The following is a 12,196-nucleotide window of genomic DNA, read 5'->3' as shown; positions in this document are numbered from 1 at the left end:
CTTTTAGTCTGATCCTACAGTTCCCTCATCCACATCTTCCATTCCATTTCTTAAACAGGAATCATAAAAACATGTTTCCTACTACAATTTACCATCATTTATCTCCTAGAACTTCATAGAAATATCCTTTTTTACCTACAAATATATATGTAAGCTATGTTTGATGCCATACTTAACATCTAAACTTCCTTTCTTTACATGCTTCTGCACATAACATCTTGCTACTGCACATTCCTGGGGCATGAGATGCCTGAATCTCCAGCTAACAACTATTATATATGTTTTAATATCTCAAAACTATTATATATTTTAACAGGAATAGTTTTGAGATATTTTGACAATATCTCGTCATACTGATGTTTGCTTACAGTTGTTCTTCAAGTCATGGTTAACTTCATAATGCAAATTTACATTATTTACTATCCTACTGTCTGATTTTTCTCCAGAATATTCCTTATAAAATCCGAGAGACAAATAAGTCTACTACACCCTAATAATGTTTTCTGATCTGGACAAAAATATATGAAAACAGGGATTTTTAACAGCATCTGACATTTTCAAGTTTTGTAATCATTGCACTTTCTGTCAGCATAGTTGGAAAATTGGGTATTCAGAATAATACATTTATTCTTAAATGCAGAAATAGAGCTAATCCAATGATATGGTAATTTAAGTAATTCTGTGAAACTAATTCATCTCCTTCATGATTTAATTAAAATAACAGTTTCCAGACTGCAGATCCACCCTTCTCACTACTCCTTGGCATGTCTGTAACAAGGCACAGTGCGTGATCCAGGCTCTTCCATTTCAGCTAAAACCAAATTATTAGGGGGAAAAAAAAAAAAAAGGTGATAAATAACCCCTGTTATATTGGATAGAAAAAGGATGTCAGCATTATGATTGATGTGCCTGTGGGTATCTTGGAAATCTGGTTCCTCATTTAGAAGCTTTCTCTCCAGACTATCCTTATTTTTTTTTTTTCTGCTATTATCGTTTTTCAGAATAGACTTGAGATGAGTCCCTGTCTGCTCAGAATGAATGGAGAAATATTCAGGCCCAAAAATAGAACATATGTGGTATTTTTATCCTGTTTTCTGAGTAAATCCACACTCTGGAATGAGAAATCACTCTCCAAGTAAAAAAATACCATCAGTTTTTACTGCTGTTCATCCTAAACTCAGCGGTGAATGGCCATGGTTTTGCAAACTATCCCGAGAAAATATGAAAGGGCTGCTGTTCTCTGGAGCATCAGCTTCCTTGGGTTAGCCTGCTGAAGCACAAGGAATGAACAGATGTGCTTTTCATGCAGGTTGTGTGGAAGAACTGACTGAGGATAAGGCTGTATTTCAGTCTGCCAAGTGTCTCATTAAATACTGCCAGTCAGATTCAAAAGAAGAGTACTTGAGCCAGATTCTTTGACAGGGGAGTCTTACAGAGCCTAGTTAGTAAAATATGAATAAAATATGAACTTCCTGAAGTGATACAACCGCTGGGAGACAAAACTTATTTGTGGAGGCAAGAATTCTTTGCTACTTTGGTACCTCAGGGGTCTCTAGCACTGTAAACAGCTGAGAGGAGGTGGAAATGCAACATCTGAATCATCTTTCAGAAATGCTGTAGTGACCACAGCCTTCTTTACCTGCTTATCCTGAGTTCCCATTGCCACAACATTTTGCTTGTTCAGAAAGGAGCCCTTGATCTCACAGGGATGATCTTAGAGATGGATGTGTTGCCTTGAGAGGTGAATAGAAATAACAGTGAAGCAAGCATAGGAAAGAGCAGAAGAGCAAAAAGTACCGAGCTGTAGTTAAGTTTTATTCACTGCAGAGATTACAGCAGGGAGGTGAGGGTTGGACTGAGGCCAGACCCTGCCAGTGTGAAGTGCAGCATAAATTAATATTGGGCACAGAAACATAAATGAAGCTTTGTAAACCTCATGTTCCCTCTGCACAGAAATGTATTAAATGGTTGTGCATTTTTTCATAGCTAAGCAGTGATGCATATTTCTCACCTACATCACTGTAAAACAGGACAAATCTGTGTGGCAGCATACCTTAGAGATCCTTTACTATGATACAACATTTCTATCAAAGACAGTGATGTGTGGGTATTCTCTCTTTGTTCTACCAATAATATTCTCCCTTCTCAATGAAGGAGCAGAGGAAATGTAATAGCTCTTAAATAAATATTGCTCTTTGAACACCGTGAAAATACAAAGCTGAATGAAATGAGTTACAGTATTCATCTGCAAATACTTAAAGCTTGTTTTTTGCTTTTAAATCAGTTAAAAATTGAATCAAGACCTCTGAGCTAGATTGAATTGCATGTGGTTATGCGATCCCTATTACATTAGAATGGATTTAAAAAGGCAGAAAAAAGCTATTCTGCTTCTCCCATTGTCAGTTATGTGTGTATAGAATCACACACCACAGTTTATTTACCTCTGCTCAAGATCATGATTTAGCTATTTAAACCAGAAAGAATAACAGTGCTCAAAAAGGAATACCAAAGTGATTGGTCTGTTTCTACTTGTCTTTGTCACTCAGATGTCTACTGAATTTTTCATTTTAATGGTCGTGAGATAATGACAAGACAATGCATCTGAGATTTTGAAAGATAAGTAAAAGCTAAATAAGCCATTATATTTTGCCCCAAGTCCTTGAAACATCTCAAAAAAGAAATAAAAGGGTGTTGAAATCCTACTGATAAAAAGCAACAAAAGAGTTGTTAGAGAATGAAGGGACTGAACTCTGAAAATGCTCCTAGAATTCAACTTTACTGATGAAGGAGTGAGTCTAGGTGCTCCTAATGAGCCAATAAGTTTACCTATGATAACTCTGGTATTTTTATAGCTTCATACATGTCCTTGTCCTGAAGTGATGGCTGTGGTTTGATCCATGACTTTGGTATGCTCCTGTGCCAGGTTACAGAAGAATCTGGGTTTTGGTATTGGGAATGAATTTATAGATGTTTAACTGCATCCAAAAGCACCCAATTTGGACTGCTTTTGTGCTGAGAGAAGACATCATATTTTAACGGCATTTGGGATGACATTAGGGATTTATCTACGTTTTTCACTTTATATTGACTATGGAACCTGAAGTATTGTGATGGTTGAAAAAACCAATTAGCTCTAGGTGCTATTTATGTTTCACAGTACTGTTGGCAAGACTTGGTGCCTGGCACCCAGCATGTTTATCTGGCTGATCCCCCATGCTCCCCTACATAGTCATAGGTCACCCACTGACCTGAGTGGGACGGAGGGAATGGGCAGTAACTGCTGTAGCAGCAGAGACACAGATGCATCATGACCCACGTGGATACTGTGGGTTGTGCTGCTGGGGATCTAAAGGGAAATAGTCACCAGGCTCTCTTGGTTTTTCTGTGGAGGAGGACCTCGGCAATGAAAGAAACGCCCAACCCTCTTGCTGTGCCTGCTGGATTTGTCTCCAGCTGCAAACACCTTGAGGCAAAGTGTCTGGTGTGAGCGCTGCCTTTGATTTCTTCTCGATTCAGTCTTTTATTTTTCCTTGAGGGGAAGCAGGAGTGTCCGCGGTAGAGTTGGAGGTGCAGCGTCAAATATGGCCAAGCTGCCTTTTCACAGCCGTCCCTTGCAGAGAGGGGAATGTGCCACAGCTGCAATTCTCTAGGCGCAGAAGGAGCAGGCAGTCTATGCCCTGCTCGTGCTGCAGCTGGGAGAGGGAATTGGTTGCAGCCATTTGAGGTGTTAACTCTGCCAAACACACCCTCTAGCCAGGAACTAGGACCGGCTTTCTGTTCAGGTGCAGAATTAGGGCTGAAAGTTCATTTGGCTTCATTTGCGAGATGGCTGCAGGAGCAGAGGGAATGCTGGCTCGTCCTGCCGAGGGGCTCGGGGCCGGGCGAGGCAGCGGCGCGCAGGTGCGGCCACCTCTTCTCTCCTTCTGGGAAACCTGATCCGGCCTTGGCTTTGGAATCTGTTGGAATTTATTGGAACCCGGATCCGAGCGACCCTCAACCCAAGCGTTTCGCTTCCCTCAGGGCACGCCCAGGGGAGCAGAGGCCGGGCTTGGCTTGGCAGCATCGCTCCGGGCGGACAGCGCGGGCACAGCGACTCCGATAACTGCGGCGTTAGCAGCGCTCGGGGGGCGAGGCGGGGGCAGCAGCCGAGCCGAGCCGGGCCGGGCCGAGCCGTGCGCGGCGCAGTGCGGGCGGCGGCCGCCAGGGGCCGGCGGCGGGCCGGGAGCGGCGGCAGCGGCGGCGGGCGGCGGCTCCGGAGCAACAGGGCCAGCTCGGAGCGCCGGGGGCGCGGTGCCGCGGGCTGGCCCCGCTCCCACCTCCCATCTCCCGGCTCCCGTCATCTCCCGGCTCCCCCGGCCGCCAGCAGCGCCCGCCCGCTCTCCGCGCTCCGGCCGGCGGCTCCTCGGCCGCGTCCCCCCGGGCTGGGACCACCCAACAAGTGGATGGAGCGGGCGGCAGCCGGCTGAGCCCCGGACGTGGCGGGGGCAGGCGCCGCTCGCAGCCAGCCCCGCCGGAGCCCGGCTCCGCGCACGGATTAGCCAGCGCTGATTTATTGACAGACCCGCCGCCAGAGCCGGGCTTGCGGAGAGCGGAGATCGCGCCTGCCCCTGCACACGACAAGCACACGCACAGCGCCTTCGTTTTCCCCGTGGGGACGAGAGCCTCGCTCGTTGTTGCCTTGTGGCCAATGCCGAGGCGAGCGGGAGCGGCTGCGGCGGTGCCCGGTGCGCCCAGCCCCGCCGCCTCCCAGGCTCACTGCCCCGGCATCCGGCTGGAAGGGACAGAAAAAAGTGGCCAACCTGTGGTGCGCACTGACCGCAGGCACCTGCGAGCGTGGATCAGCCGGCACAGCCCCTCGGCACCGCTGTCACCCGGTCCTTACACCAGCGGGAACAGCGCTGCTATTTCTCTGCCTAGGATCAGTAAGTATAACGGCGTTTGTAGGGTCTTCTTCTGCATGGCACGTAGGTACGGTTTCAAAAATAGCGTCATTTAATAGTTCGTGTTCACCTTCTCTCGTGTGTTAATAGATGTGGCTATGGATGAGGTTTCTGTTTCAAAGGGGAGTGTGAGGGGCTGTGTATTTTTTGGTGTGTGTGCTTGCATGTAGATGTTGCTTCAGTGCACCTGCAGTTGTTTTCTTGACATATCACGGTGTTTTCACTTGGCTGAGCATTGTACGTGCCCGTTTCCAAATTAAATCCAGAGAGATGTTCATTGTGATCGAAACACAATTCTGTTGTAGATTAAAATGTAACATGCCAACATCTGATGTGTTTCTGCAAATACAACAGAAGATCTTTGTCCAAATACATTTATTCTTTAACGTTTCATGTGGGCATATGTAGGTGTATCTCTTACATATGTGCTCAAAGACCTGAATGCATTGTGTGTTGCAGTATATTTATTAGTGTTTATGTGTGTTGGTGTTTCAGGAGCATGCATATGTTTGTGTATGGATGCAAGTGCTTATATGGGTGGGGATTTTGTATCTGTCTCCATATATATGTGACATACCCACCCACATCCTTACCCACGGAGTCGTTCAAAATCTCTGTGCATGTGATGTGGGCGTGTGTGTAATGTAGAAGTGTGAATAGTGTGGGCAGGAGAAGATTTGAATGCCATGGTAATAGATGACACAGTTTCATTTGATCGGTGTGACCTTTTAGGAAAACAATCCAATCTTTTCCCTTTTTGTTTTGTTTATTTTTGTGTGTTTGTGCATGTGCCTCAGGTTAAGTGCTTCTTCTGCATGACCATAACCAAAGGGTGACCCATCCGCTCCCTTGTGTCCTATGGGGACCTCAGAGCCGGTTTCTCAGTCTTCATCTCCTCCTCCTCCTCCTCCTCCATCGCCTCCTCCTCCTCTTACCGCTGCTGCTGATGCCCTGGGTGCTGCTCCCAGGTTTGAGGCATTGTTGACAGGCTGAAGAAAGGATTTGCAAAGACCTCCTCACTGTGTAAATGAAGTGATGGCTGGAATTAACTTCAGCTCTCCAAGAAATGACATTAAACAGTAAGTGTGCTAGGCCAAAGCATTAATGGGAACAAATAATGAGGAAAGAGACTATTTGCATTTGGTTTCAATGATGAGCTAAAACCATTTGTGGAGAACAGGTACTCTTTGGTTTGCATATTTTTTTTTCTCTGAGGAATGCAGCCTTTATAGCCTGCGAGGCAGTCATGATTCTGATCAGGTACAGCTGTGATGGCTGCAGGAGATAAATGAAAATAAAGGGGCTTGGTGGATGGAAGAACAAGGTCGCAGCTGTTCTCTGGTCCAATCTGAGAATTTCATCTTTTCTCATTAGCAAAGCAGTAGTTTGTGTCAAACCTTCCAGAGAACAGGAAGATGTGGCTCTGTAGTTTTCCAAAGTGCAGATTCAGTGCTACAACCACATTGCCCCGCTCAACGCGCAGGTGACCGCCCTCCGAACGCAGATGGCTTTGAACTTCCCAGCTTGGAAAGTCCCGCTGTAAATACCGCAAAACCTCGTCAGGGCGAGCGCCCACAAACCAAAACAAGACTTGCAGGATGGAGGTCGCCATGGTGAGCGCCGACAGCTCCGGCTGCAACACCCACATGCCCTACGGATACGCGGCCCAGGCGCGGGCCCGCGAGCGGGAGCGGCTGGCCCAGTCCCGGGCGGCGGCGGCGGCGGCCGTGGCGGCGGCCACGGCGGCGGTGGAAGGTGGGGCGGCGGGCGGAGGGGGGCCCTACCACCACTACCACCAGGAGCAGGCCCGCGGGGCCTCCTCCTCGCGCGGCCTGCCCCGCCGGCAGAGCGGCAAGAGGAGGAAGAAGGGCAAGAAGAGGAGCCACCACCTGGGCAGCAGGGAGTGTGGGGCCTCCTTCCCCTGCTCCGAGCTGCTGCCGCTCAGTGGTTCCGAGGAGAGGATACTGAAGGACTTGAGCGAGGAGGAGGAGGACGACGAAGACGAGGATGAAGACGACGAGGAGGAAGGGAAGCTCTACTACAGCGATGACTATGGGGAGGATGAGTTTTCCTACTCGGACCAGCCGCCCGATGACGGGGGAGGCCCCGGGGGTTACAGCTCCGTCCGCTACAGCGAGTACGAGTGCTGCGAGCGCGTGGTGATCAACGTGTCGGGGCTGCGCTTCGAGACCCAGCTGAAGACCTTGGCTCAGTTCCCGGAGACCCTGCTGGGGGACCCAGCCAAGCGGGGCAGGTACTTTGATCCTCTCAGGAACGAGTACTTCTTCGACAGGAACCGGCCCAGCTTTGACGCCATCCTGTACTACTACCAGAGCGGTGGGCGGCTGAAGAGGCCGGTCAATGTGCCCTTTGACATCTTCTCTGAGGAGGTGAAATTCTACCAGCTTGGGGAGGAGGCCATGCTCAAGTTCAGGGAGGATGAAGGTTTTGTCAAGGAGGAAGAGGAAAAGGTTTTGCCGGAGAATGAGTTTAAGAGGCAGGTTTGGCTGCTGTTTGAGTACCCGGAAAGCTCCAGTCCAGCCAGAGGCATCGCCATTGTCTCTGTCTTGGTCATCTTGATCTCCATCGTCATCTTTTGTCTGGAGACTTTACCAGAGTTCAGAGATGACAAGGAATTCGTCATGTCCCTGAGCTTAGGGAAGGGGCTTTCCAACGAGTCTCTCCGCCTGGACGCCGGGGAGCACACCATCTTCAATGACCCTTTTTTCATTGTAGAGACCGTGTGCATCATCTGGTTCTCCTTTGAGTTTACAGTGCGCTGCTTTGCGTGTCCCAGCAAAGCACACTTCTTCAAGAACGTCATGAACATCATAGACATTGTGTCCATCTTGCCTTACTTCATCACCCTGGGCACGGACCTGGCGCAGGAGCAGGGCAGCCAGCAGGCCATGTCCTTTGCCATCCTGAGGATCATCCGTCTGGTCAGGGTGTTTCGCATCTTCAAGCTCTCCAGGCACTCCAAGGGTTTGCAGATCCTGGGTCACACGCTCAGGGCCAGCATGAGGGAACTTGGCCTCCTCATCTTCTTCCTTTTTATCGGAGTCATTTTGTTTTCCAGTGCTGTTTACTTTGCAGAAGCTGACGAGCCTGCCACCCATTTTCAAAGCATCCCAGATGCCTTTTGGTGGGCCGTAGTGACCATGACTACGGTCGGTTATGGGGACATGAAACCCATCACCGTGGGCGGGAAGATAGTCGGGTCCCTGTGTGCCATTGCAGGAGTGTTAACCATTGCTTTACCAGTGCCAGTGATTGTCTCCAATTTTAACTATTTCTACCACAGAGAAACTGAGAACGAAGAGCACACGCAGATGATGCAAAACGCTGTCAGTTGCCCTTACCTCCCTACAAATTTACTGAAGAAATTTAGGAGCGCATCATCTTCGTCCACAGAGGATAAGTCAGAGTATTTGGAGATGGAAGAAGGAGTTAAAGAATCTCTTTGTGTAAAGGAGACTAAAAGTCAGGACACGGGGAATAGCAGTGAGTCAGAGAAGAAAAACTGTGTAAATTCAAATTCTGTGGAAACTGATGTGTAGTTTTGAGCGTTTCCAAATATATTTATGCATTAAAGAGTGCAGTGAAAATAACGAAATATGCAAACAAGAGTCTGCAGCATACAGTAGTATGCCATTTAATGGTTAAATTCAAATAAAAAGCATTGCTGAACATGTATTACATATCAAGTAAGTGGTACAACTTGAGGAAAGGATTGCTAGATCTGATAAATTTTCAGACTTTATATTTTTATTAGAATGCAAGTGTTTTGCACATGAGGCTGAAAAATTTATTAAAACCAAGTCAGTTTTAAAGTGGGTGCATGAACTGTCGACATCACTAAAAACAGCTCTGTGGTAAAAGTTGGCATTCAGAGGTATTTACTATGTAAGAAACAATGAAGTTTGGTAGTCATTTATCTATTTATCAGTGCTTTAATAGCAGCTACCATAAATCATTGGATACCATAGTCATTGTTTTTCAAATGGTAAATTTATTGTAAAAAGATATTCTACAGAAGATAGATCTAAATTTTTTTTTCTTCTTGAAATCTATAATGCTTGTTTTTAACTGGAAATTTACTTTGGAAAGGCTGTTGACCCTCCAGAAATTGTTTATTTTTATAACTCTCTTTGGAGGCATTGCAGCATTTGTTGTCTAATAATGAAAGAAATGAAGTAAGAGAATTGTTAAACCTGGTCTGACTGCAAAGGCAAAATGACTGGAATGCTTTTTTGCACTACTTTATATGCTGGAGATATATTGAAAGAGACTTCATACTGTGAATGTTTACTAATGTAATAGTTCAATGACAATCATTGGGAGAGTGAATTCTGCATCATATTTTGTTGTTTCTTCTTTCTCTGTGATGCTGATGGCAAAACAGCTGACATGACATCAATTCCATACACTTTTTAATTATGAATATCTGTGATCTGGAAAAGGATTGTGAAGTAAAATTTTCTAATCAAAATTATTTGAAATCGGTGTTTTCTACTGATGCCCTCAAGAAATACCAACCTAATTTATATATTTTTTTTTCTTTTTCTGCTTAATTTAGCATTCAGAGTCTATGATTAGTACATGTACTTTGTCAGTATTGAGGAAATTTGGTGTATGGGAGGAGCAGGTAGAAATAATAAGACACTCAGTTGTTACAGTGCTGACAATTGAGGATTGCTGACTTTTAATAATGCGCTATTATTGGTGCTGCATTTCCCCTTGATTACAGCTTTCACCCATGTATATTTGAAGCAACATTTAAGATCTAAACCAGGCATTTTGGGTTTCAAAATGAACATATTGGGTCCCATGGAGTCCTTGTGAAAGCATTCCATGGTTTCTCTTCACTGATTTTTAGCCCAGCTATGTTTTGTTACGTGTCAAAACCTCCCACTGCCCTTCCTAGGAGGTTCAGGTAGGTAAAGATTAGCTGGCCTGCAGTATATTCCAGAGTCCAGAATGAGATAGGTAAGATATTGCTGCATACAACATAAATAATAGATTCAGAACAAGGTTTTTTCAGACTTGCCATTACTGAGGGAAGGCACAATTAATCCGGCACTGTTTTTGAAGAGGCACTGTGGAACATTCCAGATTATAAAACTTGAACCAAATTGGCATATGCACTTTAAGGTCTGGGACAGGATGTTATGGAGGGAGAAAGGACTTACCAACACCACAGAATTACAGTAGTTTGCAATGTCCATTTAAAGCTGAGTGGAGATGGAGGGTTTTTTGCAGGGAGAACTTGTTGGTGACTGACTTACAGCAACAACAGATGCACTCTGAATTGGGCATCCATGATATTACACATGATAAGCCTTGTTTGCTGAATCCAGTGGCACCAAACAGAGCTGCAGACACAGGCTTCTCTTTAATGGTTGGGTTTTGCCTTCATAGTTTTTCTGTGAGTCTCTTCGAAAAGTTTCTCTGCTTGTCTTCTTTTGCATTGCAGAAAAATAAAAAAAAAGGCGACACACAAAAGACTGCGTTGTGCTGAGCCCTGCTTCAAAATGTGTGTTTAAGTGTCTGATTCCTAATTTAAAAACACTGAGCAGGCTTCACTATATTTTTGATGTGAAGCATTAAAAAGAGCTCCTTTTTATTGTGGTGGTGTCAATTCCAGCTGTGCTTTGAATGAAGTGACTCAGTGATTTTATACATAGGCATTTGCCAAAATTTACTGTTACATTTCACTCCAGCTGACCCGACTTCAACGTGCTAAATACTTTTTTTCTATGGGGGCAACATCAGCAGTGAGGATGAGTGTTCTATAAAACCTGTAACTGGAAGTATTTCTTTCACAGCTAGCAGTTAATGGCCTGAAGGGCACAAGGGCTCTCTTGCTGAATGGCAGGGTCCTAGTTCTGTCTAACACCAGAGAGCATTTAGTGCCTGGGACCATGGCAACGAGCTAGGAGTGAAAGAAACACTGAGCAGGTAAATAAAGAACTTAGGGAAAATAAGTAGTACGTGTTTGCAGCATTGACTGGTTGGAAGGGGGAGGTGGTTCATGAGAGGTGGGATTTCAGACCTCTGATGGAAAGGAGAAAACTCTTTGAATCACTTGGAAAATGCATTCATGCTGTAGCCAGGGAGCTCAGCATGAGGGGAGTGCTTTAATAAACAGCTGAGACCAGATGCTGACAAACTCCTGTTCAGGAGTGCAAGAAGATGCAGTTTGTTACATCATCCATTTCATTTACAGTTCTGTTCTTCGTTACGGTCTCTGCTGGTTTTGTCTTCTATAGGTAACACAAAAGAATAGTGATTGCTATTGATATCAAACTGGTTTTTTGCCCTGTTTCCTTGATACACGACTGCTTAAAAAAAAAAAGTAATCTTAACTTCTTCAAACACTCAGCTGTTAATTTAACCAAGTGTGCAGTGTCCATGCTGGGCTGTTTTCAGAGCAGTACCTTGCTCTCAGAAGGAGAAGCTCTGACTGTAGGGGCTCCTAGCAGTTGGCAGAGCAACGTTCTGGGTGTGTCCTCAGGTAATGCTGGGGCCTCCTGCAGTGAATAAACACTTGGTCATGATAAATAGGATCTATAGAGCTCAGTGCTAGGTTGTGCTGTCAGCATTCTGAATCACAGAAAGAATTGTGCATTCCAGAGTGGAAGCAAATAGCTCTACTTGGGTTTATCATTTGATTTTTCAGCTATCTGTTGGTCCAGTCACAATATAGTTTTATCATGCCAAAGTCCTACCACTAACATGCTAAAACCCAAAGATCCCAAGTGCTTTAAGAAATAGAAATTTGTGTTAAGTATTACTTTGGTTGAAATTGTCTGCCAGAGAAACCCTTTAATTGAGGTGTTATGGCTCCAAATGGCTGCTCCTGCTTCTGTCAGACCTTTCCTAGTGATACTGACACCTCTCAGAAAAATAATTTTATTGTGATTTGGGCATTTTACATTTTTAAATTCTAGTGGTGAAATGCATTCCTGATGTAGCTGATGTGAATGGATTTACACTGGGGATCATTTTAGTTCTAGTAATGTAGTTCAAATGATTTCACATTGACATACATTTCAGCTAAAAATAATGCAAAATGAGATATTTCAGGTTTGCTTGCAGTGGTGAAAAAATTTGGAGGAGTTCCATTAGAATTCATGGAAACACAGCAGCACCAAATCTGATTTCAAATATAGTCTGATAGTTAACAGTGTGCTGGCATTTATTTAAAGAATTTCCTTGGTATTTTTATAGTTACCTTAAGTGCCAAGGCCAGA

The 12,196-nt window shown here is 45.1% G+C and overlaps 1 protein-coding gene across 1 annotated transcript; it reads left to right on the top strand.

Moving 5' to 3' along the window:
- Positions 1–4,741: 4,741 nt before the first annotated feature.
- KCNA4 (potassium voltage-gated channel subfamily A member 4) lies at positions 4,742–9,435 on the top strand. Its single transcript, XM_054635014.2, has 2 exons — positions 4,742–4,922; positions 5,738–9,435. Exon 2 carries the CDS (start codon positions 6,539–6,541, stop codon positions 8,498–8,500), a length of 1,962 nt encoding a protein of 653 aa, XP_054490989.1. The 5' UTR covers positions 4,742–4,922; positions 5,738–6,538; the 3' UTR covers positions 8,501–9,435.
- Positions 9,436–12,196: the final 2,761 nt, after the last annotated feature.

The sequence above is a fragment of the Agelaius phoeniceus genome, chromosome 6, assembly GCF_051311805.1.
Source record: "Agelaius phoeniceus isolate bAgePho1 chromosome 6, bAgePho1.hap1, whole genome shotgun sequence".
Taxonomy (NCBI): Eukaryota; Metazoa; Chordata; class Aves; order Passeriformes; family Icteridae; genus Agelaius; species Agelaius phoeniceus.
Note: the sequence above shows the minus strand (reverse complement) of the source record. Positions and strands in the feature narration are given on the sequence as shown.